At 39.8% G+C, this 26039-nt stretch overlaps 3 protein-coding genes across 12 annotated transcripts in view; 1 reads left to right on the forward strand and 2 right to left on the reverse strand.

The window, feature by feature from the left end:
* The window catches only part of LOC131444765 (doublecortin domain-containing protein 2C), a 303607-nt gene extending 301869 nt beyond the window's left edge, over window positions 1-1738 (reverse strand). For all 7 annotated transcript variants that reach the window (XM_058615394.1, XM_058615393.1, XM_058615391.1 and 4 more), the window contains exons 1-3: window positions 1320-1738; window positions 1171-1219; window positions 67-143 (exon numbers count right to left, since the gene is read on the reverse strand). In XM_058615394.1, coding sequence (XP_058471377.1) covers window positions 67-143; window positions 1171-1219; window positions 1320-1615 — 422 coding nt within the window. In that variant the 5' untranslated portion in view covers window positions 1616-1738. The remainder of the gene's footprint in view (window positions 1-66; window positions 144-1170; window positions 1220-1319) is intronic.
* Window positions 1739-3835: 2097 nt separating this feature from the next.
* On the reverse strand, window positions 3836-6558 carry colec11 (collectin sub-family member 11). Of its 3 annotated transcripts, none has more exons than XM_058615711.1 (7): window positions 6229-6558; window positions 5662-5822; window positions 5497-5568; window positions 5048-5119; window positions 4895-4948; window positions 4706-4801; window positions 3836-4560 (listed from the first exon to the last, which is right to left on the reverse strand). In XM_058615711.1, exons 1-7 carry the CDS (start codon window positions 6324-6326, stop codon window positions 4169-4171), a joined length of 945 nt encoding a protein of 314 aa, XP_058471694.1. In that variant the 5' UTR covers window positions 6327-6558; the 3' UTR covers window positions 3836-4168. The 3 variants fall into 3 exon arrangements, with proteins under 3 accessions (XP_058471694.1, XP_058471693.1, XP_058471695.1); XM_058615710.1 differs by having other exon boundaries at window positions 3836-4578; XM_058615712.1 differs by having other exon boundaries at window positions 3836-4578; window positions 5662-5827; window positions 6229-6307.
* A 1929-nt stretch (window positions 6559-8487) lies between these two features.
* Window positions 8488-26039, forward strand: part of myo6b (myosin VIb) — a 34191-nt gene continuing 16639 nt past the window's right edge. Inside the window, exons 1-18 of one of the 2 annotated variants that reach the window (XM_058616174.1) lie at window positions 8488-8709; window positions 11751-11897; window positions 14335-14404; window positions 14499-14572; window positions 15015-15144; window positions 15329-15434; window positions 15513-15568; window positions 15659-15756; window positions 15836-16000; window positions 16552-16632; window positions 18506-18686; window positions 19227-19371; window positions 20553-20710; window positions 21051-21142; window positions 21566-21638; window positions 24399-24526; window positions 25360-25455; window positions 25676-25846. In XM_058616174.1, coding sequence (XP_058472157.1) covers window positions 11781-11897; window positions 14335-14404; window positions 14499-14572; window positions 15015-15144; window positions 15329-15434; window positions 15513-15568; window positions 15659-15756; window positions 15836-16000; window positions 16552-16632; window positions 18506-18686; window positions 19227-19371; window positions 20553-20710; window positions 21051-21142; window positions 21566-21638; window positions 24399-24526; window positions 25360-25455; window positions 25676-25846 — 1941 coding nt within the window. In that variant the 5' untranslated portion in view covers window positions 8488-8709; window positions 11751-11780. The remainder of the gene's footprint in view (window positions 8710-11750; window positions 11898-14334; window positions 14405-14498; window positions 14573-15014; window positions 15145-15328; window positions 15435-15512; window positions 15569-15658; window positions 15757-15835; window positions 16001-16551; window positions 16633-18505; window positions 18687-19226; window positions 19372-20552; window positions 20711-21050; window positions 21143-21565; window positions 21639-24398; window positions 24527-25359; window positions 25456-25675; window positions 25847-26039) is intronic. The other variant, XM_058616175.1, reaches the window with a different exon arrangement.

Below are 26039 nucleotides of genomic sequence, written 5' to 3' on the forward strand. Positions count from 1 at the left end.
CTGTATAACACAACAGGGAACAATCGTAACCACTTCAAATCAAACCAGCTTGAAATCAATACTCACTTTATCGTGCAAGACTCATCCGAAGTTCTCCTCCACCGAGCAGAAACTACTATTGTGCTGTGAACAACAGGCTGGATCTGAAATTGTTTGAATAAGGGAGTACATCTTTTTAACTGAAACTCTGATGTACATTGATGTACATTATGACTGACTGATCCCACCAAAAAAAAAACCTTGTAAATAAAGGTTCAACTTACTTTTGACATTATTTTTCAGTTATTAGATAGGGACTGATAAAATACATAGTATAATTGCACAGAAATAACCAAATACAATGCAGCACAGCATTTATAGCAGCATCTAGCCTCTAGAATGACCTTTAAGTGACATAAGATGTCAGAAATATAAAGGTATATAACATATTAAATGTCTTTTGTTGACCCTACACAGTATTAAGACCAGCCAGGGACTCACTGGCCACTTAATTAGATACACCTGTTCATCTGCTTGCTTGCACAAATATCTTATTCTAGCCAGTGCATTTAAGCATGTAAACAATGTCAAAGTGATGTGTTGAAGTTAAAATTGAGGGGAAAAAAGGGTAATGGAAAGTGGAAATGTAACCTGGATGTACAGCAAGTGGAAATAAATGTTCAAATCTTTGACTCTTTCTTGCCTTGGTGATTGAGGAATTGAAACAGTACTTCCTACAGAAGAGTCAAGCCAATAAGAACCTGCCTACAGCTACTGACTTTAGAATTAAGTTTACGTTTGCCACTATATAAAGAAAATGGTCCAAAAAAGAGAAAATATCCAGTTCTCTGAGCAAAAAATGTGCCTTTTAAGTAGTGAATTGATATACAATATTCAAACATAACAGGTTGAAAATAGTAAAAATTGGTTGAAACAGCTAACTACTAAGTGCACTGTGCTTGTTTCTTTCTATATTGTTTTCACTGGTGTGTTATACTTTTTTTTTTAGCACCAGCTACAACCACCAAAGAATTCTGCTGTATTTATACAATGGCAATAAGGCTCTGAAGGTCATACAGGGGGTGCTACTAATTCACTGACACAAACAAACATTTGCACTAGCCTCCCCGAATGATTGATTATTTACATTTTTCAGTTCGACCTGATTAAATATTAAAAAGGTGACTTTACCTGTTGTTTTCTCTTACTCTCTGGCTTCTTGGTTGTTATCTCACCGTAGCTGAAAGACATAGCAAGCAGCTAAATGTTAAAAAAAGACAACTTGTCGTCCATTTTAGAATTTTTAGAATTTTGAATTGCAGCTGTCGCGTGGTACCTACTCCAGCCTTTTAAACTGCTCATTTCCGGCGGCCACATACGCACTACCGTGTTTTAACTCCTCCAGGCTGCGAATTTTACGGCCCTCCGCGGGAGTGTACAACTTCCTCACCGCTCCAAACGGAGCTTCAATTCCTCTGGTCAGAGAATTCAAAAAACTGTCAAAGTTCGACACCTGCCGCGGGTTCACCGCCATTTTCCTTCCGGGGAAGAAGGCGTCTCCGTTCCTGTAGACGGTTATCGTTTTTGCCGGAGGAAAATCACTTACTGGCATTCTTATATGATCATATAATGACATTAAAACAACAATATTTGCGTCGCGGTTATGGTGTCAAGAAAGTGTGCTCGCGTCAGTGGCAGCAGGTGTCTTCTGGAGTCTCTTGGAGATGTAACTGGAGAAAGCTTCAGTTACACAAAGCCATTATCGTCCGCACGAGAAGAGCAGCATCACGAAACCTAACCACACACTGTTGTTGTTGTTGTTTGCCATAGTTTCTTCCTTTTGTGTGTGTGTGTGTTTAAAGATAATGTGGTGTTTGATTCCAAAAACACAAAAGCAATAAGTTGCCAATATAAAAAATGTATGTTATTATTATTTATACCTTATAACACTCTGAAAAGGCTGTTCAGTTTCCCACATTACCATCAAAATGTAATTATTACCCCCTTTGCTCCATAACCTACAAACCCAGAAAATTCCCTCAACATCTGTCCTTTGCTTTTGGAGTATTTCCTTTTTATGTATGAGTCTTGATATGCAATAACTTGTTTATTCTTTAAAACTTTCCTGACTTGTCTTTATTGTGTCAATGCAACTCCGTGCTGTAAATGTACTGAAGGCTGTGAAGGCATATCGACGCTGTTTGGAGTCAGTGATACAGTACGTACATGCCCATATGGTCCAATAAAGCTAATTCAGTTACACTGTGTCACAAGCCAACTGAACAAGGTTGTGCAAGGGTTATACAAGGTGAAGGCAATTAGCCCATATTGTCCCCATCACCTCTGCATAACCTCCTTATAAATCGATGTATCGTATCTTTGAATTTATGTTTATTTAATATGTCAAGGTTATTGAGTGGAAAAAGGTGTATTCTTGGTTCGAATTTGTGTATTTCACTCATGCACCGCTCATTACTTTTTGTGTTCATGAAAAACTAGCACGCCATTGCAAATTATTACCGGTTCTATTGCCTGCAGACACACGTTTGATTTCCATCATTTGCTATAAGCACTCACTAAAACATGAGCACAAATTTGATATTCCCACGGATGATATATTAGCTCGTATGACATCAAATGCACAGTGTGATTTCATTTCATTCCGTTTCTCTCCGTATCTCCTTCTCACAGGCCTTTTTTTTTTTTCCCCCTCACCACATATTATCTGGTAGTCTACTGTTGGACAGAGCTGTCCACATTGTTTACCACAAAGGTAACCAGAGATTGCACCAACAATGGCACCTAATTGGTTTTGGCCAGACAACTCCTGGTCAATTAAATGCATAATTCATCTCAGCATTAATTATTCATCTCTTAAGGGACCAGTTGTGGGTTTTATTAGCAGGACTGCGTCATGCATATTCAAATTCCTCATCTTGGAGGGATGCAAAATTATCTCGGCTGGGATGCCCATCCCCAAAAAAAACAATAGCAGCCAAGGCTGTAAGACAACTTCTATTAATCACACCAAATAAACCACAGAGGATTTTTTCAAAGAGGAAAATGTCACACCCACCTAAGGTGTGTAACGTCTTGTTTTTGTCACTCGGCATTGTACTGTCAAACAAATACCAAGTGTAATTAATTTCATTATGATCGGCAACCGTTTTCTATTCAGTGGATACATTGTTTTAAATAATAGGGAAAAAAAGTGTCCAACATCAGCGGGTTTAACCTGGTGCCAAAGATTAATTTCAACATGTTCACTGAAACAATATTGATACAAATGCAAGATAAATGAATTTAACTTGAATGATTGTGGGTTTATTTTTTATTTTCTCTCTTAGTGATCGTCCTCCACCGTAACCGAAATGTGATTTGTGGTTACCCCAAGAGATGTCTCCAGTGTCTTGTCAAGTGGAGGATCAGGGAGTAATGGTGGGGGAGTTCCCTTTGATTCTCTTAAAGGTCAGTGCCACCCATTTTTAAAAGTCTATTTTCGTATACGCTCAGTTATCACTGCTGGTTAAATCGGACGTTTTAAAGCCAGACACTGGAATGTGGAAGTTTTAAAAGCACTTTTTTGTGTTAATGCAAAGAAAAGGACATTTGTATCATACAGAGGGATGGTTTTTGGTTAGGATTTGGAAACAGTCCAGCCATGTTCTCAGATTTTAAATGTCAGTTAAGTAGAACATCACAATACGTATAAAGTATACTAACTTGTGCAGTGAGTATACACTCCTCAGCTTTAATGCACTGGGTGGTCACTGCCTTGGTCAGTGGTCAAGCTTTGTAGGCGGACAAAAATGCACAGACACCACCTCTCCTTTTTTAAATTATTTGTGAATGTTTATTGCTCAGCAACTGCCATATAACTTATACACATGTAAATATAGAAAGCGTCGTTTGTTCAGTTATCTGATTAAAAGCGCCAAGCTGGAACCAAAATCCATCCAATTTTGATTTTCCTATACTTCCTAAGTCATTTATAGCTCCTCTGCAGCATTTGCATATTTGCCTTGTTTATTTGTGACATTAAAAATAGTAAATTTTTGGGGTACAAAGAACAAAAACTGTTATGTGAAAAGAAAATAAATAGCTAATACGAATATTATGCTAAAAAATACAACTTACACGTCATTCTGTCATCATATTTACACATAAAAGTTCCCACAAAATGATGGAATCAAATGCTGTCCTTGTCAAATTCACAGACAAAATACATGGTTGGGTTGCACGCCACATCAGTCCACTCTCCGGACGCCACCATCTCAGCACAGTCCTCGTCGTCGTAGGCGTTGTTGGGCTCTCCTTTCCTCCACTTGGTGAAGGTGGTCATGGGAGAGTGGTCCACGTAGGTGAAAACACCCTCCTGGTCCCGGTCATGAACGCCTATGTAGACTCTGCTCAGGCCCGCGTCGCTAATGTACCCCGCTATGGCCGCGTTGGCTCCCTCATCCTTGGGCATGGCCAGGTGCCCTCCCCTCGTCTGACAGTAGGCCTCGGCATCGTGGTAGCGTTTCTCCTCCTTCACCAATAGATAGACTTTACTGTCTGTCTCTTTTATGCCAGCAACAGCTGCAGGGGAGGGCAGTGCTGAAAAATGAGCACTTGTATTTCTATACATTTTACATTGACATGCCCAGCATTTTGCATTTCTAACAAGGAAACACAGGAAGTGTTAAAATGTAGTTTTTTTGTGTAAAGAATGGTAAGATCATACCATTTTTGATGAATTTCAGTTCAGAGGAGAGCTGTGCCACGAAAATGTCCATTTGTCCGATCATGTTTCTCATCGGCGTGCACTCGCACGGAACCCCTGATATAGCGAAATGACCACATTTCTCTTATTCTTACACATTTCACCACATAATCGTGCGACAACACTGAATTCAATGACATCATATCTCACCTGGCTCTCCATTAGGGCCCCTTGGACCTGGATCCCCCATTTCGCCTTTGACCCCTGTGATATGAAATGGAATTATTCATAAAATATGAAATATGCTGTAAATAAGTTCATATAAATAAAACAATATATATATATAAATATATATATGTTAACCTTTCATTCCACTTGGGCCCACTTTTCCAAAACGTCCCATGATTCCTTTATCTCCTTTAAGCCCAGGTTGCCCTGTAAAAAAAAAAAGGGGGGGGGGGGTGTTCAAAAACAAACATTACTTAGTCCATAAATTACAGCTAATGAAAAAATAAGTGAATTTCCGTATTTACTTCCTCCAAGGTATGGTAATTAAAAAGGATGAGTTTGCGTTATCGCTCCTGAAAGTTTTGAGAACACCCTCTACTCCTCATTAACGTCTTCAGTAAACACTAGTGGATTCTCCAAATAACCTCTCACCCAAATGTAAACACTTGTCATGTCCGGGTGGCCTGTTCGTGATGTAACATCACATTATCAGCCAAAGCAATGGTCTTTACCCTAGTTCTTTTTTTCTTCTATTTGTAGTGTTGAAAAATGAGAAAATCTGGAGATGTTTACACTTTCCTTACCCATCTCTCCGGGAGGGCCAATTCTCCCCGGTCTCCCTGGTGCTCCTTTTTGTCCTTTTTGTCCTGGTTCTCCTTTTGCAACAAAAGTAAAAGAAAATATCATGAGAAAATATTTGACGACAGCTTCTATTCTATTCTGTTCACTTGGCATCATGTCTTGCGTGCCTTTGAGTCCAGGGACAAGGATCTGAACGGTGCAGGCCTCCTCTGCCAAGTGCTGTCCATGAGACGTCTGTATCGTTAAAAGACTCAGCATCACAGACATTAGTATCAGGGCTGGAAACAGTGTCTCTCCTCTCATTCTTCTACATAGGATGGTTCGTAGGCTGTACTGGAGAAAAGGGAGCATAGGAATGATAGATTTCACTAAGAAAATGCAGTATTTTAGACCTGGATCAGGTGTAAACGTTTGTCCCAGTAGTAAAACTATAATGCAAGTTCATATATTATTAAAATTCCAATAACATGCATCATTTATGTCCTTAAATAGCTGCTCCAAAAACATTCAATTCACACATCACATCAACTTCCTTCAACATGTTTAAAGCCACAAGAAGAGGAAAACACCACAAAAACCTGTCCGTTAAATCAATTTAGCACAATGGAGAAGCCACATCTCGAGGCAAATTCACCCAAAACCAATGACGTTATTCAGATTCATTTGTTTAGGTTTGGAAACGACAACAACTACAATACAAAAAAATAGGTATTATAGAAATATGGACGGCCTACCTGTAGAGGAACTCCCCAGACGGACGGGAAAAGTACTGCCAGCTTTCAAAGACTTGCAGGGAGCTGTGGACAGTGGTCGTCCCACAGGAACTTTTCATGTTCCTCGGCGAGCGCCGCAGAATGTGTGCGATAGGACATTCGTAAACAGTTCACAGATAAAAGCCGCAAAGCAGCTGGGGCTCTGCAGATAATTGGCTGGGAAAATAGTCAAGTGATTGACAGTGGAGGGGGCCTGATAAATGCACCGGCTTAACGTCAAACTCCACCACGTATTTATTTACAGTTGCAGTTTAATAATTTGACAGAATGTGTGGACCAGTGTTTTAATTTGTGTGGGTCGCCTGAACTTTTTAATAAAACTCTTTTTCGGGGGGGGGAGGGGGGTAACTTGTGTGGTTATAGTGCACCACGCTGAATTAATGATAATGACAGGAGTATACCAGTTCTCCTAATGAATTCTACAGGTCCGTGTAATTAAAAACAGCCTCTTTCTTTATGTGTGCTTGCCAAAAATCCGCTATATTTTGCAAAGTGCCACAAAGCATATCTGTCACCAAGTTTCTTTTAATTAAAAATTAATGTAGCTTAAATAGAAAAGCAGAAATTAACAAGATTAATGACAAGGCGGGGGGAAAAAAACCAAATCCATGCATTAAAGCAGAGATTTTTGGTTACAGTTACAGTTCACACTAGGTTTCAGTGACTAAACTCTTAAGTTTATTCTGAGAAGTTTGTGCTTAAAGCAATAGAATGTGGGTTCTTATACACAGTCAGCGTGTTGCATACAGTCGACCGCGTTCAGGACACAGTGTGGTGTGAGGATGTTATTGATTTTCTCAGTCGGGGCGTTCGTTCTACAACACATTTTCTCTGCTGCGCCCTAATCACATCAGAAAAATGTGTAAATTGTGTTCTCCCGCTTCTCTTATCTGACTCTCCATACAGAATGCTGTCGCCTGTATGAAACACACTGACTCTGCACAAGTACCTCATGCACCTCCACCCCCCACTTGTCTGAAGTATCGCTTTAAGGAGTAGCAGAGATATTGCTGAGTGTACCCTGAGGCTGAAAATGTTAAGTTCAGTATTTGTCATTCAATTTAAGTCTTCTCCCTCTCTCTCTCTCTCTCTCTCTGTGCTCCCTATCCTCTCAGACTTGAGTCATCGTTTTCTGATATAAGAGTGCAAACTTTTGCAATTCTAAAGTTATATATCAAGACTGGAGAAATGATGATTTATGCTCCTGTATTCAGCTTTATGCCACTGTTATTTCCTCAGAGAGAACTCGCTCGCTCCTTGTGTGATAATCATGTCTCCAGAGCATCCTTTCTCTGCTTTGAAACTTGGAGAGTTCTCACCCAGTATGGCCACTTGATGGAGCCATAGTCTATGTTAGCCGTATTTGAATTAAGGAAATACACAGTAAATATGTGTACATTTTTGATTCTCCTGAAATACTATAATAAATGATAATAATATAAATGATGTTGCAGCATTTCTGTGTTTTCTCATCTTCGGTGAAGCAAGGATTGGACACTAATGTCAGCATCTGATCAGTGGTCCATGTCTCTGATGTGCAGTAGTTTTGGATGTCATATGTGAACATATAAATGTCATATTAATGTTAACACAGTAATGTGATATGCTTCAATACAGGGGTGTCACATATCCTTATTAGATTTGCAAACACAGTGGCTGCTTTCAGCGGTGGATTGGGTGTCTCCTTCAAAAATCCCCCTAAAGGTTTACTGTTACCAGCGTTTCAAAAATTTATAACTCAAGGCAACATTTGCTGTCTTTTCACTGCCGCGAGAGAAGTTACTGCATGTATCCTCTACTGTTAATTAGTAAAAATCTGTATGCATTACAAATACACATGTTGCTTTGTTTTATATTTTGTTTGCCCAACGATATATGGTTAAGCAAAATATTCTAAGCCAGTATCAATGTAGCACAAAACTGAAGTAAATCAATTTGAAATGCTTTTTTTTAATATAACAAATATTATTTTAAACTATGCACATTAGTAGACATACTTCTCTCTGCCATACAGGGTCTGTTTACTAACTGAGTATTTTTGCTCTGTAATAATGTATGCGATTAGAATACTTTTAAGAAAAAAAGACTACATCTACTTTTTTATACATTGTACAGTCAATATACCTGACATAGGAGGTTACGAGTCGCACCTCAACGCATCTTCAGTGGTTCACATTCTGGCTGACGTCACCTGTGCTCACCGGCGCGCGCGTGCACAGCCTGTCATCCGGACAAACAGCCTCCTGCTGTCGCCGCTGTCGCTGCTCTGTCGCTGCGTCCTCCTGTCCCGTGTGTGTCCTGAGGACAGAAAGAAAGACAGAAGTAAAGAAAGAGGGGAGAGAGAAAAGTGGACTGCAGCTACAGCCACACATCCGTATGAGGGAGTTACAACTTCTCATTGTCTCTCGGCGCGTGCTTTTCACTCACTGAAGGATACGAGTCGTAAGTTTTTCTCCCAAGTTTTCTCCTTTTTGTACTTCAGGTATATTGTGTCTGTTATAGTGACGTTATAACATGGATGTGGATGTGGACGTTGCTGTGCTGTGCTAACTGCTCTAGTGAGAGCAAATCCCAACTAATATTGCTGGGTGGCTTGATGTATTGTGTTAGCTTTGTTGGCTTATTTGTAATGATCTTAATTCATTTTATCAATAAAGTTTTTTTTAACCTCACATAATTAAATATTAAACACGTCTCTATACAATAGGTTCATTTCATATGTTGTCAACCTACAGTAAAACATGATAATAGTAGTAATAATTATGTAGTGGGAAGGTAATATTAGGGTAATACCAGCTTATCCCTAATGCAATCCAGTATTAATAGTCTGGTATTAAAGAGATAATGTTACTGCAATATCATACCAGTAGTATTCCAAGTAATATCCAGTTAATAGCATATTAATGAGGATTTCTGCAGGCTACAGACAGTGTAATTCCCACCAATAGTTATACCAAGCTGTTACTCACTGTCACTTCCCTGTGAATTCATTACCATATTGTTAATGCAATGTGAAACTTATTTTGCAATTTTATTTGTAGTAGTAGGTGATAGTCGTTGTTGTGGCTTTATGGCTTTTATACAGAAATCACCAAAGTGCTATCTATAAAACCACATCTATAAAAGATGATGATCACTTTGTGTACATCCCTCTTAATCCCCCCAGAAATCTGTCTGATTATATTTAAAGGTGCGTTCTAAAAGTGCGATCTGTGTGCGCAACGCTCTCTTTTTGTCCTGTACTCCATATATTCGGTGCATTTTCCATGTGCCTTTATTTCCTGGCAGTGAACAGGAAACAAGACGCAGGAAACATGAGGCGTGTTTGTGTGTCCTGCCTTGACTCAGAGCCTCGGTGTCCATCCATGTGTGCATTTGTGTGTGTTTTGTGTTTCCTCCTCCTCTCTACAGTAGTTTTCCCTGAGTTTCACAGTACATGTGACACCGCTCTCATTTGCATTGCCTTGCTAACTCACTTACTCTAATTTATAAGGCCTAGATCTCAACTGATGTGTCTTACCTCGCTGTCTGGATTGGGGTCAAATGCTAAGAGGATTTAAGGCTGCAGTGTCGTTTACTCACGAGGGATTCTCTCGGTATTATTGAAAGCAGTGAATGATGCCTGGTGGTGTTGATGTCTGGGCTGAAGGCCTACTGTATATAGACATATTGTTATTAAAATGAGAGAAAATTGGGGAAAACTTAATGATTATGCGTCAACGACAAGGTATGTTCTACCAGCCCTGAGCTCACATTTGAAGGTTGAAGAAATCAGATATCATCAAGTGAGATATTGTTTTGTGTTTGGTCTTCATAGAAGAAAGACATCCTGGATTATTGCTCTGATAACAGATCAGCTATACAAATACCAGTTAATTTCTGATGATAACTGGGTATTTTCATTCATTTATACTACATTAAAGACGTTGGGACACAAAGTGTATAAGCAAGAACATATTGACATTGCTCCAACCATGGTTTTATGGTTTGGCAATAGAGTAGTTTTCCATCTTATATTTTTATCTTAAAGGATTTTCTACCAAGTTTTGTGTTACAAAGTAAGTGAATGACTGATGCTGATTTGCGTATGCATGCTGCTGAGAGAAGTCCACATTGTGTGCTTGCAAATCGTAAACATGTTGACCAGACGTGGCATGAGCCTGATAATAAAGCAGTAAAAACCATCTGTTGCTCAGGAATAAAGAAACGGTTGATGCATCTTGTCAAATGCAACAAAGAGTTAAAGTAGTCACCCGGGATGAAAGAAGAATAAAATGATCTGACATTAAAGAGAGAAATGATACATAAATAATAAATCACCTGGGTAACCTTTGTTAACAAACAGCCAAAAGAAAGTACAGATTACGACTTGATGTACCTGTTGAACGTTGAGTCCTCAGTGAAGGATGCATCAGCAGTTCCCAGCATCAATACTCTCTGACATTTGACCTCAGTCGGGACAAGATAATTGGATACTCAAGCATAACGTCACCACTTTTGTTTTGTGGAATATGTGAATATAGAAATATTTGCCAAGATCAGATGATAAAACACATGAAAACAAGGCTTTAAATTTAATTGAAGAAGTCTTGCTCAGGTATTTTAGTTGCGACTGTTGTAAGACAAAGAGATTGTTGGACCTTGAAGTTGGATATGAGACCTAAAATAATGCTGCTTTGGGCCGTGATATATGCTATAACAGTCGACGCTTCCTTTTACTTACGCCCCTCAATGTCATATCTTGATTATGCATTTGGATTTTGCATAATCCAAATATAGTCCAATGGAGGTAAACGGTAGTCTGAATGGTATGGTTCGGCATGTCATGTCAGGTCACTTTAGGTATGTTTTTCTCATGCAGGATTGCAGGAATCTCGGAGCAGACGACTCAAGTTCTGTTACGGCCGTGAAATACCTTCTTACAAGATTAGCACTAGAAATGAAAGGTTAATGGAAAGCAAAACATAATTAAAGTCCCAGTTATATTATGCAAATCCAAGAGAAAAACTCATTATAGATCAATTTGTTTTGTTAGTCATACCTAGCTTCTTTATTTCTAGTCTTCTAGTCAGGTGAAAGATAATACTAAAAGCTGAATGTTACATTTAACAAAGATCGTGAAGGGGAAAGACTGTCAAATTTGAAGGGACACAGGAACTTGCTGCTGTTTAGATGAGGATTTTAAAAACAAGTTGCCAAATGCAGTGACACTGACAAATTACCTTTGCAGAAAGATTCGTGTTTGTTCAGTCTTGTATTAGAAATGACATTATTATTATAAATGTCCACCCAAGCAGCTGTGAAGAAAAGGTCTAATACATGCTATGTTGTCATACTGGCCTTGGGGAGTAGGCTATAGATTCATGACCTGAGAGTAAAAATGCAAAACTATTTCCCTCTCCTTTGCATGTATTTATATACCACATGTTTTCCCTCTTTCATATTAATCCTCTTTGGTTTGCGTCACTGCTTCTTTCTCCTAGTTGTGACACTGTGCTACTTGAAGGTAAGCCATGGAGGATGGGAAGCCTGTGTGGGCGCCCCACCCCACCGACGGGTTCCAGCTGGGTATGATCGTCGACATAGGAGCCGACACACTCACCATAGAACCACTGACCCAGAAGGGCAAGGTGGGTCATCTCTCTCACACACACACCTACAAACTTGTTTTGCATTGCCTAATTTCACACTGAATGAGTAGTCACATACACTGGTTGCCTTAATCCCAGGATACATGGACATTTTGACAGTTTATGTAAGAATTACAAAGTCCTGTGTTACATTTTCTGTAACTGTATCGCTCGCTGTCCGAGCTGAGTCAAAAAGGCGTGAGCACTGCGATGTTTAAAATGTGAGAAACATGAGAGACCACATGTAAGGGGCCATGAATAAATGAAGAGTGCAGCAGCAGGTGTGTGATAGGGTTGCCTAGAGGCAGAGCTGCTCATTAGGAGGTAAAGGCCACCTGTTACACCTGAGATGTCATGAGTCTGTACCCAGTAAGCAGGCCACTGATGTTCACAACAGACCTGCACTGTAGCAGTGCTCTCTGTTTATATAATGGTCCCACCACAGCTAGTGTAAGGGCCTTTCTGTATTCTGCACACTGTATTCTGGTGACATGGTGATCACCAATCGTGCGTAATGGGTCCTTTGCACAGCAGCCATTTTTGCAAGTCACAGTAGGAAAATTGCAGGTGTGAATAATCGAATTAAGCACGGTCGAGTTCCATTTAGCATCCTGGGTTTAATGCCTCTTCAGTGGAACACTGACTGACGTACAAGAACTGAACACAAAAACATGTCTGCAAAATGGCCTGAATCCTAACTCAAAAGCAGCTAAATGGAATTCAGCCTTAGTTCATCTTTTTTTTTTTTACCTCTGCTGAGAGGTCATGTTTTTGGCCACATTCTTGTTCAGCTGTGAGCATCAGTTAAATGCAGATTTGGATCGATGTTATGGCCCTAAAGAAGAAATGAGTAAATGTTGGCAGGGATCCGGATATTGATCTGGATTCAGGGGTGTATTGACTCTGTGGGAAACAGAGTGGCCTTGGCTGAGGTTTGCACTCCCTGAGCACTTTCTATGACTTCATCAATACATATGCAGGTGCCCCAGTAAGTCATCATGCACATACCGCCATATACTACTGTTACAGCTCAATAGTGCGTACTAAGTGAGTGTTTTTGTTTTAATGTTACATCTGTTTTACTTAGCTTTAATGGGGGTAGTCATTACATTTAATTATGTAGGGTTCTGCAAAAGTCAGAAAAGCACCATTTTGTCCCTCACTCTATTGGGAACTTTTCCACAGGTGCAACATTGTAAATAAGCTTTAACATCCTTTGTTCATAATAACCTGAACCCGTGGAATCAAAGGTGGATTGGGGAAAAAAGCAATTACCTAACCCCATTGATGGATAATTGCACAAAATTAGGCCTGTGTGCTCCATTTTATGATTCACAATGAGAGATGTTTTTTTAGGTTTACTACTCTCTTAGCTGGAGATGATTTGGATGGCTTTGAAGTGAACCTTACATGGAAAAGCTTTGAATGATAATCATCAGTTTACGCCCCATTGCATGGCAGCAGCTCTGTTTCATTCAGTGAGGGAATGAAAGGCCCATTGAGTGTCTCTTTATTGCAGCGCTGAGCTCATTAGTGCCTCCTCTCTGTGCATTGCCCTCAGCCCCGTTGTCTCTTCTTCTTTGTCAATTTTATTGCTGAAACATTTCTCACATGGTTATTATTGTGGACAGGCATGGCCACATTGAACCAAGGTATTGTAGCGGACACGCAAAACAGATTCTGTTTATGCTCACAGGCTGTTGGCGGCAGTAAACCATGCATCATGGCTCAGACTGGGCTCACACATACACACACAGAGGCAGTGCTAGTGATATAGGGAGTGTAATGAATATGTAAATGGTGTAGATGTGTGTTTATGATATTGATGTACTGTATGCTGTAGGGAATAAACCCACACAGTGTGTGTTGTTGCTTTAATTTTTATCTGATTGTCTTGCTCTGATGCAGCGTCGATAAATCTCCTGAGCCTTAAATGTTTGCGTTTGGTTGTTTACAACAACAGCATAACTCGTGTGGTTCCGCCAAGATCAGCACAAAGCACAGCCGTCGTCTCTTCTGCACACACACACACATATTATTCACACACTTACTCACTCAGGTGTTCAGATCCTGTTGCTCTCCCCTACCAAATTATTCATTACCCTGCCATGTCTCTCCTTGTTTCTCTCACAGACGGCTTGTCCCATTGAATTTATTTTCATTAACTCAGACAATGGAGTGAGAATATCAGGAACTAATTCAGCCTGGGAAAATGTCGCACCAAAACATCGTCGCTGTGATCTTTAAGCATGATGAATGTTTCATGTTTATGCATCCGCGCTTAGCTTTTTACGATGTTTAATGGGATGCTAATAACGTTTTGTTTTTCCCCATAAACCTTTCAAACAGTAACAAGGGAATTATTAATACATTTGCACTTGATGCAACTCGTACAAAGTGGCATCAGGTGAAGGAAAAAAAACTGTTTCTGTTGCAGACCTTCCTTGCTCCTATGAGCCAAGTCTTCCCAGCAGAGGATGATGTCAACAAACTTGTAGATGACAACTGTAAGTAGATGGCTCTTGTGAAGTTTATTGCAAAATGTTATTATTCTCCTACACAGTTTCTTCATTCTTCATTTTGTTTTTTTTATCTTTTCAGGTTCCCTTATGTACTTGAATGAAGCCACACTTCTCAACAACGTCCGAGTGCGCTACAACAAAGACCACATTTATGTATGTTCTCTTCTTCTCCTCCTTTATATTTGCTCGTGCAATGGCTTGAAGCCGTTACTATCAAATTGCATCATAAGATATACAATAACAAGTTAGAGGACAGAAGGTGAGAGGATCCCAATCTTTGTTTTCCCGGGGGTAAAAAGTACCAGGTGGTAAAGAGGGAGTGAGAGTCAGCTGAGGGTCACAATGTCAGACTGGCAAACCCAACCCCGATCCCTGTCACTTAGCTACTTAGGAAATGAAGGACAGCTGGTAGATGAGAAAATAATGACAGGGAAACCAGTAAAGGTGTGTCTCAGTAGCGTCCACTGGGCTCATTTTCACCTCTGCAGTCTCATTATTCAATTATTTACGTGTTGTTTTGAAAATATATTCACTTTCTTTAAATGCTGGGGCCCCCGACAATACTTGTGTGTGTGTGTGTGTGTGTCTCTTACAGACGTATGTGGCTAATATCTTGATAGCTGTGAATCCTTACTATGACATCCCCAAACTGTACGGCCCTGATGCCATCAAGTCATACCAGGGGAAGTCGCTGGGCACGCTGCCACCCCACGTTTATGCTATCGGTGAGTGTGTGCATGCTGTAAATGGCATAATATTTGTACTGTCATGTTGGGTTGTGGGCATAATGTGGGAGAAAAAATAAAATATAACATTTTAAGTATTGTTTTTTTGTATTTTTGTACGTACAAAATACAATTTCTCTTTTTTTTTGGGAGTATACAGTAGTAATCAATGTTTACTTTTCAGCTGATAAAGCCTACAGGGATATGAAGGTTCTAAAAATCAGCCAGTCTATCATAGTCTCTGGTGAATCTGGTGCTGGCAAAACTGAAAACACCAAGTTTGTCCTCAGGTATGAACTCACTCAAACGATGAAAGAAGATAATGTGTGTAAACTCTGAATTTGAAACCTTGAATCTTTATACGACAGATACCTGACCACAACATATGGAAGTGGTCAAGATATTGATGAGAGAATTGTGGAAGGTAACCTATTAACACACTATAATCTCAAATGTTGCATTTTTGGGGCAGTGTGATGCTGATGTTTGTTTAATTTCGTGTTGAACTCCACAGCAAATCCTCTCCTCGAGGCCTTTGGAAATGCAAAAACTGTCCGGAATAATAATAGTAGTCGTTTTGGGAAGTTTGTGGAAATCCACTTCAATGACAAGGTAAAACAAACAAGTATTAATTTATTTGCCATGCTTTAAAGAATCTGCTCTTGAGGCTCAGAATTCTCTGTTTTTCCAGAACGCAGTGGTGGGTGGATTTGTCTCCCATTACTTGCTCGAGAAGTCAAGGATTTGCATGCAGAGTAACGACGAGAGGAACTACCACATCTTCTACAGGCTGTGTGCAGGGGCGTCCGAGGACATCAAGAAGAAACTGCACCTGGACTCTCCAGACAGCTTCAGGGTCAGTGGACACCAGAGTCTGGAGTGTTGTTGGTTCTCACGACAAGAACATTCAGTTTTCTCTAGTGTGTGTGTTTGTAATACACATGTATGATTCTGTTGAAGCCCACTCGTTGTTGCCTGAGCTATTTTTTTCCCACATTAACACAAATCAAATTGTCCTCAACATTTTCACAATTGAATTTTGTCCCGTTTCATTGCAATTATCAACACAACAAGAGCATAAAGGCCTTCATCACAGACGTTATTTCCCCTTCACACTCGACAACAACATTTAACAGAACAACAAGCGGCTCAAGCTGTTCCTTTAGATGTTTATCACGGTGTCATTATATCAGATCCCTGAGGTGACACCCACATCCACAGAGGCAATTAGGTTATGCAATTCACTACTAGTCAGCTGTGGAGCAATATTAGAACAGATGAGAGTAAATTATTTAGATGTTAAAATCAATACAGATACCCCCCAGTATGCTTTTATTGTGTCTGAATCTAATTTATTTTGAAAACTAACTTTATATGAATATACTTGGTTTTTTTTTGCTGTTGCAGTACCTGAACCGAGGATGCACCAGATACTTTGCCAGTAAGGACTCTGATAAACAAATCATGCAGAACCGAATGAGTCCTGAGGTAATGTTACATTTGTTTTTTTGGTTTCATTACCCTAACCAGATGTGTGATTTATTTTCACTTACATTTGCATGTTGATTTTGTAGTAAACAAAGCCAGGAAATGCAGTGCACCGTGATTATTTTTCCCTCAAAAAAATAATGAGTAAGCACGCGGCTGAAAGCAAATCCCAGACTGTATTTTATAAAAACAGGCTGCAAAGCTAAAAATGATATGCAGAAACTGGTCAGTCGTACTATTTTATGTAAAGAAAATGAGTTCAAGTCTGGGTATGATGAATTATGTATGACGTGAAAAGAGCCAGGGCGCCGTCGAGTTGTGCTGCAAAGCCTGCAGGAGGCATGTAATTAATATCATGAAACAATTAGAAAAGTAAGTGTGACAGGTTGCTCTCTCAGGGACTAATTAGACATGTTCTTTTCACTTCTTGTTTTCCTGAGAATAATAACTCCTTTTATTTAAATCAAACTTCCAGGTGACACAGTGGTAAACAAAGGGAGTTGGTTTCGTAAATGGCTTCGCTCACCATGGATTCATTTACCTGAAGACGTGTTAATAATTAAACTGAAAAGCTAATCACAATGTCTGACTTCCATACAGTTAAAAACTCCACATTGTGTTTATTTGCACTGAAATATTATTCATCACCCTGAGGTTGTTTCTGGAGTTTTAGGGGCAGATGGTGCAATTAGCTGTTCCTTGGTTCAGTATCAGCATATGTATATGTATATATATATATACATACAGTATATATATACATATATATATATATATATATATACATAGGTCACATATAGGTCACATATTCCGGCTTTGAAAAGTGTGTGTGTTTTTTCCGTCTTCTTAAGTTATGATTCATTTTAAGTAGTAATATAAAGTAGCCATAATTGTGCAGAAGTCACAAATTAGACCGTTTTTCTTTTCTTTTGTTCATAGAAATGAGCCGAGTGAACTTCCAAATTTCACAAATTCAATCCGGTATACAAACATTTGAAACACCAAAACATTTTGAGTTCTTTTTGCTCAGGTGTGTTTTTAAAGTTGGTGAAAATGCGATTGCCTATAAGTTGTGCTGAAAAAAAGATATAAGACACTCTATATTGCACAGTCTTATAGCCTCTGTATATACTGTACTTTTTAATATAGTAATGGAAAAATGCAGTGTTCTAAGGGTTAATGGACGCAGGCCCTGTAAGCTGTATGATTGTATGTGCACTGTGTTACTACCACATTTCTAATGAGAGTATTTCACATCTGTCTGCCCTGCCACGTGTCCCGGTTACTGTATGTAGGACAATAAGGTGATGTGGTTTTTTTCTTATCAGAGCTTTGTGCTCACTGCTCTTGGTCCTTAGCAGATTTACTTGCTGTTGTTTTGCATGTTTCCTCTTCTCTGCATGTGTCTGGGTGGGATTAGGTGCCTCGCTGCCGACTCAGCGTTTTTTTTAGATGAAAGGCTGCACAATTACTTTATCTCCTCCCCAGTCGCAACCAGTATTTGTTGAAGGTTTCTACGTTTTATTTTGCAGACTTGCTGTGTTTGTCAAAGTGATGTTAAAGAAGTTTCAAGACAATATTATAAACACTGCATGCTTGTCCTTTCTGCTGTCATCATCCCTGAGATACTGCATAACTTAACATTTTGTCTTTTCTTTAAAAGTACATGAATACATTAGCTGTCAAGACATGTGGGGGTGTGCTTGCTTGTGTGTGCTTCTGGTGGAGGGTTTTTCATTGCTAATGTGTGTGTTTCTTATACATATTGATATTCATAGACTGCGTTTTGTTTGAATAAATCCTGATTTCAATTGAACCCTTACACACTACCAGGTTCTCCCACTGCATCTCACTCTCTCTATTATGTCTCCTGCAGCATCTAAAGGTCGGCGCTCTGAAGGACCCTCTCCTTGACGACCAGGGCGACTTCAACAGAATGTGTGTGGCCATGAAGAAAATCGGTCTGGATGATACAGAGAAGCTTGACCTGTTCAGGGTGGTTGCTGGCGTTCTGCATCTGGGCAACATCGACTTTGAAGAGACGGGGAGCTCCTCGGGTGAGGCAGAGACTGTGGCGGAAGAATGCCGACAAACATATGAGCCTAATTTGAGAGATGATTTAAGAACTTTCAGATTGCAGATTTCTTTTTCAGTGCAGTCGTGTTGCCACAGCGTTTATTACTACTCATCCCAACAACCAGGTTCATCAATGCTATTGAATAAGAACAATTTCACTTCCTCTCTGCTATAGGATTGTTCCCCTCAAAAGACCATCACAGTAGAATAGGCCGCCCATTAGAAATTGACAAAACAAGTTGCCATTAGTTAGCGTTTTTGCGACCACATTGATTTCTACAGTTGTGTGCTTTTTTTGATCTGAGCCATGTCCTTCGATAAAACCACAATTTAGTCTCAAGCAGTGATAAAAAATAAAAGCCCTATTACCTTGGTTTCCAGATCTTTCAGTTCTTTAAAGCCACTGAAAGAAAACTACAAATAATTAAAAGAAAATTTACACCTCTTGTATATATTTAGACCAAACAAACTGCAAGTGAGCATTGTATTGAGTTTTTGTCTTTTTTGACTGTACATTCCAGGTGGTTGTGTCCTAAAAAATCAATCAGGCCAAACTCTGGAGTACTGTGCAGATCTGCTTGGTCTGGACCAGGATGATCTCCGTGTCAGCCTCACTACAAGAATCATGCTCACGACAGCAGGGGGCGCCAAAGGAACAGTTATCAAGTAAGAGTGGGATCTAAAGCTTTGTGATGTTTCTATGGAGAAAATTCTTTCTTCTTTTGCTATTACTTATTAAAAGTAATCAAGGGAAGTGAACACATGACTGGCAATGAGTTAATAATGTTTGTCAAAAAGAGATTAGAGATAGAGATTAACCAACTGGAATTTAATCAGCACTGCCACTGGATAAGCAGTTGTTCATGTACTGACCATGTCTTAACATGTCTTCATTATGCAAAATGATATGATTATTTTCAGTATGAGAGATAGAGAGAGAGTGCAGATGACAGATTTGCATGAATAAATATTATTCTTTTGCAGACTTAAGAGCATGAATGAGTTTGGAGCAGAATATGGCAGAACACTGGCACTTCTGTGGTGATGGGGCCTGGTTTAATAGATAAATATTTCAGGAAGGCCAGATGCTGGCCTGGCCTGGAAGTCTTTTCTCCACATAAATAATGCAGCTTGTATCTTAGGGGGCAGGCGAGCATGGCCACAGTACAGTAAAGGCCTGGTGTCTGGGGAGCAGGTGGAGCTAAGGGGTCCTGGTTTTGTCATTAAGCTCCTCTGTTCCCCTGGGAGGCTGGAGGTAGCATACAGGGAGGTGGACGTGATGGTAGCAAGAATGACTCTGAATGAGTATTTATCAGGTGTGCATATGAAAGACTGTAACTAATAAACGCTCACTGCTTTTAACCCATGGTGAAATAGGAAAGAGACTTGTCATGAGCGTCACAATGTAGATTCTTCTTGTTTGTAATAGGTGTTTTTTCCCCTTTGGAGCCTTAGTGGGTGGAATATCAAAAGGAAGAAAGTGAGTTAACATTGCAAAAGAAAAAAACGAGCACCCGGAAGAGCTGAGTTGAACTCCGGGCCACTGTGGATCTGCACTTTGTCTGTCAAGTCAACCCCTTTAAATAATTTAAAATAAAAAGGTGTTGAAGTGTCGTTAGAGAGCTCATGGTTCACATTCTAGCTTTAATACTTCTTGGCTTTAAGACCCTCATTTTAAAGTTATCGCCTAGCTTGACTTGAAGAGATCAGGAGGGTTATGGCACAAGACAGCAAAATATATCACATTAGCGAAGCTTAACTTTTGCTGCCAAAATGAGGGACTTAAATGAGGGCTGGCACGTCCCAGTTATGGTTCTCTCTCTGCCCCACTTTGTGTGTCCTTCCAGGGTGCCGCTAAAGGTGGAACAAGCAAACAATGCCCGCGATGCCTTGGCCAAGGCAGTTTACAGCCGTCTCTTCGATCACGTGGTCAAACGGGTAAACCAGTGTTTCCCCTTCAAGACTTCCTCCAACTTCATCGGAGTGCTGGACATCGCTGGGTTTGGTAATTAAATGCAATTAGTTTTCTGTTAAAATGTTGATGTTTCAGTTGAACTTTGTGTGAATTTAGTTTTCCCAAAGTGCAAATTAGGTCTGAATGTTGCTGCCGTCTAAGTGGCGCTTTTTTTTTCTTTTTTTTTTAAATACACGCCAAACAAACACTTGTGTCTACAGCATGCCATGTAATATATGTATGCTAATGCAAACACTCACTTCATTACGAGACGGAATGAATTTGAGAATTAATTTCCTTCGCTGCCATAATTAACACAGCCTTTGTAAATGTTTTCATTTTGGAATTAATTGAATTTTTCTGCTTTCCTCTGTGTTTTCCCTTCTCATAGAATATTTTGAGCATAACAGCTTTGAGCAGTTCTGTATCAATTACTGCAACGAGAAACTGCAGCAGTTCTTCAATGAGCGTATTCTCAAAGAGGTGGGTGACCAGCATGTGGATACTTCTGTTGTCCTGGAAAACCTTCCATATCACGTCACTCACAAGCCAAACTTACTGACTCACATCAGCCAGGAGGGAGTTAATGGCCCTCACAGCTCATCTGTGTTTTTCCGTCTTTCTTTCTATCTGTATGTTTTCTGTGTCCCTCCTGTGTACTTTCTCATTAGAATGCTAATTTCTCAAGAGGCACGATGATGCTTGTTTCTCTCCTCTGACAACACAACTGTATTTTCTTCCAAGGTTTCCAATTAATGTGCAACAATTTTGTTATTGTCTGAATCGGGTGTTTTTGATGAGGTTGTGGAGATTTATTAACTAAGGCCAAATTAAACTATACATTTCATATGAGGCACTTTTAAAAAAAGCTATTTCTAGTGTTTATTTTTGGACATGCCTTTGCAGGAACAAGAACTCTATCAAAGAGAAGGACTGGGAGTGAACGAGGTCCATTATGTTGACAATCAGGACTGCATAGGTAGGTTACCCGGTGTCATCTACCTTCCCAAAACCCTGGTGACCCAACAGACTTTAATTAAATAACAAATGTTACCAAACCTGTACAGGTTTGGTAAATCTGTATTCTCCTGAATGGTGATTGGGATGATGACTCCACAGGTTGCAAAAACAAACTGACCATCCTTCTTACATGATTTAAAATGTCAGTTAACATCTTACTGGGAAAGTTTTTGGTCTCAATCACTAGTTTCAGTTCTTCTTCAAACATAATTATAAATACAAGTTCCACTTTAAGTTTGTTTTCTTTCACTTCACTATGTGGACAGTGACTTTTCAAAAGTGCATGGCTCCAGTGAGAACACCTAGAACATATCTCCTTCTAAAGCTGGCAAGACGGTTGACTCGATCTGCTTTTCGATTGATCAAAATCAAAGTATCTGTACGTGTGTGCAGGAGGACGTCTATTGATGTCCACATGTATCTCGTACCTCGGCCGATCTCTGCAGGTGAAAGCAGGTCTGTCGACTGACACTCAGGTACATCATTAAGATGAAGAGTTGCCTTTGAGGGGCTTCTGCTGCAAAACACAAACTATACTGACAGAGATGAGCCTTCACAGCACAAACATACTGAGGTGTGTTCAAGTGTGATGTCAGGTCACCCACATGGCTTTCATTTGGGCCATTCCTTGTGCTCTGGGCTACACGTCAGAGCAGCAAAAATACACCTGTCAGAGGGACAAAAATACCAACTGCTCATTATCCAAGAAGCTGGCACATCTATCTATCTGAAGGGAGTAAGCTTAATGAGTATTTTATGGCCTCTTTTGTGCTGCGAGAAGCCGGAGAGATGATACCCCCTTGTTTTTGTTGTCCCTGTCCCCCAACAAATCCTCAAATTAATGACATGAAGTAGTCAGCGTATCAAGGTGAAACTGTTTGATTTGTATTTCAAAGGGTGTGATTATTCGGGTGCGAGGTTAACTGACAGCCGTGAATAACATTTATGACTTGCAAATGACCGTTTGGGTTGTCCATTAATTCCCCCCATCAATCTCCAGGATTTATGCACAGGTGCTTGGCCATGCAAATTTTTTTTTTTTTTCTTTTCCTGAGGTCCTTGGCTATTAGATTATATTTCAAACACAGCAAGCCCCATGAATAATTCAGATTATATGGCTACATGTGCAGCCTGATCCTGATGAACATGTTTTGCGCTTTGAATATTCACATCCACAAACAGTAAACAATAAAAATCATTTCCACTTACTGCTGCGATTCCCACATCACCCCTTCTTTACATACTTAAAGACAGGGGTGTCCAAACTTTTTCTAACGAGGGCCAGATTCGATAAAGACATTGACATTTACATACAAATGCACCATTTTATAAAATTATAATTTTCTTTGTCACAATTATCATTTTTAAATGGAAATGTAACCAAATATAAGCCATGCAGGAGTGAAAAAAAATGCCTCTTTCACATCTGGAGTCAAATAACATAGCTGTCACAGTGTGGGTTTTAAAATCCAGGACTCTGGTTTCAAAGCGTAACTCCTTACTAGCTGAGCTAATAGGGGGAACGCGTGACCAAGGTCAATTTTTTGGTCCAAGTCACTTCCTAAATAATACATTATAAAACCGAAGCTGCGGCCCTACAAAATCTCACTGAGGGCCTTGATTGGCCCGCGGGTGGACTTGGGACATGCTTGCTTTAATATGACTCATGGGTTGAGCAACATAAATAACTAGATGTAGGAAGGTAGTTCATAATTTAATTATCATTTTAATGCTGAGGTAATTCTGTATTTAACAACGCCAAATAACAGGAGGAGGGAGGGAGGAGGATGCTACTCAAAATAAAAGGGTTAAGGAAACCAAACTAAAATAGAAAACAATAGCACCCCAAGTTTAACAAATAACTAACAAATATATGGTGCAAAGCTCAAGCAAAAAGGCTAACAACACCCACTAACCCACCCAAGTACCCACTGACTGCGCCTCAATGGCTGGTATATATACAGGTGTGCTGATGAGGAGGTGAAAGAGGATTGGGCAGGTGAGCTGGAAGTGGGGCAAACCAATCACGGGGGTAGAAAGGCGGGTCGACCGACCGAGGGATGCAGATGGTGGAAGAGAGGCAGGAAGGCAGGAAACAGGAAGCAGGAGCACCAATAGGGAAGGAGGGATGGCACACAGCAATCTGCATACATGGAGTCTTCCACACAGTAACACACAGGAAGAGAAGCATTTTTTCTAAAAGTTCTTACGACGCCTTAACTTTCTTTAGGGACACAAAATGAGTTATAACAACACATACATGTTTTCCCCCCCATCTCCAACAGATATTCAATTCTAATTTGCAACATGCATAACATTTACATTTATAAATGTGATTAAGAGCCATGAGTGCTACAAATAATCAGTGGTGTTTTTAGTGTTGATTTGTAAACTCACTGATACATTGCACTTGTCATGACTACTTCCCAATAAAGGTTAAACTGTGTTTTGCCAGTTATAGATGCTTTTTAGTTGAGGTGCAGCAGTAGGAACCCTTTAAGTGCTCTACAGATATTTACCATTGTGCTAAGGATTCATTAGATTCATAACGCTTCCTTTACTTGATTTCTGTGGGTCATTTTGAATTTTTTTTATAGTTTCTTTCTCAAGCCACATTCGGCCCTGGGGTTGTTGCCCATGTGTGAATGAACTATTCATACTGATGCTATACTGCAGACCATAACACTGTGCTTAACAGATAAATATCTGTTGTTTCCAGACCTGGTGGAAGCAAAGCTGGTGGGAGTCCTGGATATTCTGGATGAGGAGAACCGTCTCCCTCAGCCCAGCGACCAGCACTTTGCACTGGCTGTTCACAGCAAGCATAAAGACCACTTCAGACTGACGGTCAGACCTCTCAGCAGGGCTCTCTCATTCTCCCATAACTTCACACTCTCCTCTTCCACTGTGTTTCTTTTTTTCCTTTATCTCCCACCCTTTGTCCTTTATTGCTCTCCATTTTTCTGCTATTATTCTCTTTATCTAGCACTGAGAAAGAGAACAATATCATTAAGCTCTTTTGTGACACCAGGTAGCAATTGAACCGCACGCTGTTTCTGCTATTGTTGCCATTTTCATTTTGACTGTGTATGTATCAGGACTGTGAATGACGCACAGTCCCAATGTCACTGCCTGTGTCTTTACAAGCATGAAATTCCTCTTGACACCAAATTCATGTTTAAGATTTGATGAGGCTGGCTGCAACCGTACTAACTGCAAGAGTTATTACTTAGATAAAAACTAAAACTGCAAATTAAATATGATGAAGGATCTAATGGGGCTAGAATGTTGTCTGAAGTACAATTTCTGCCTTTTAATTTTTGCACTTTCAGGATAATTTATTGTGAATCCTCCCATTGGCAGACCTAATGGAGCTTAAATGAATGTAGCACAAATCTGTATATGCACAGCTCTCTTGACTGCGTACAGTTGTTTTCTTTTGTGTCCATCCAGTAAACATATTGAATAAGGGGAAATGACCCTTAGTGTTTGGTATAATACTCTTCTGCTGGATTTCACAGAATTTTGTTGCTCTCTATATTCAATATTTCCAGCCCACGCCATTCAATAATGATGTCTGTAGAGATGGGGATGAATGCAATTAGAGATAAATCAATATGTGCTGTATGTGTTGCCGCACTGTCATTAGATATGAATTGCTTTTTCACTCTCCCACTTAGGTTCCCAGAAAATCAAAGCTGACCATTCACAGGAACCTGCGGGATGACGAGGGCTTTATCGTCAGGCACTTTGCTGGAGCAGTCTGCTATGAAACAGTCAGTTAGCTTATTATTTGTCTGATCTGCAAAATGTCATACTATTATTCAGTTGCGATGAGTGTTGGTTGCCACAGGGATAAACATATTCTTTGGCTGTGTTTGCATTCATGTACCGTACTTTATAAATGTATATGTCACCATATGCATAGAAATATCAGCATTTGAACGTGTGCATGTGTGTGTGTGTGTGTGTGTGTGTGTGTGTGTGTGTCCGCAGACTCGTTTTGTGGAGAAGAATAACGATGCCCTCCACATGTCTTTGGAGAGTTTAGTGTCTGAATCGAAAGATAAATTTGTTCGAGAGCTGTTTGAGAACGCCAACACCGCCAAGGACTCGAAGCAGAAGGCGGGCAAACTGGGCTTCATCAGCGTGGGCAACAAGTTTAAGGTCAGTGTGAAAGTCCCTTAAAATGAATGAAACCTTGCTATTTAAATATAACACCTATAACACACATTATTCAAAAGAATAGACGTTTACTCACACTAATGACTAATCCTTTACATTTTCACACTATTGTACAGTATATGACTTTCATTCATTTCATTTATAATCTCTTAATTTTTTGGACTAAAGACTTAAT

The sequence above is a fragment of the Solea solea genome, chromosome 18 (genome assembly GCF_958295425.1).
Source record: "Solea solea chromosome 18, fSolSol10.1, whole genome shotgun sequence".
In the NCBI taxonomy this organism is placed as follows: domain Eukaryota; kingdom Metazoa; phylum Chordata; class Actinopteri; order Pleuronectiformes; family Soleidae; genus Solea; species Solea solea.

Coding starts and splice junctions, on each gene's coding strand:
- colec11 (XM_058615710.1), bottom strand. CDS start 6,326: ATGAAAAGTTCCTGTGGGACGACCACTGTCCACAGCTCCCTGCAAGTC. Junction 5,823..6,228: donor TCTGGGGAGTTCCTCTACAG/GTAGGCCGTCCA, acceptor TCTCCAGTACAG/CCTACGAACCATCCTATGTA. Junction 5,120..5,496: donor TGGCCCTCCCGGAGAGATGG/GTAAGGAAAGTG, acceptor TTTTTTTTACAG/GGCAACCTGGGCTTAAAGGA.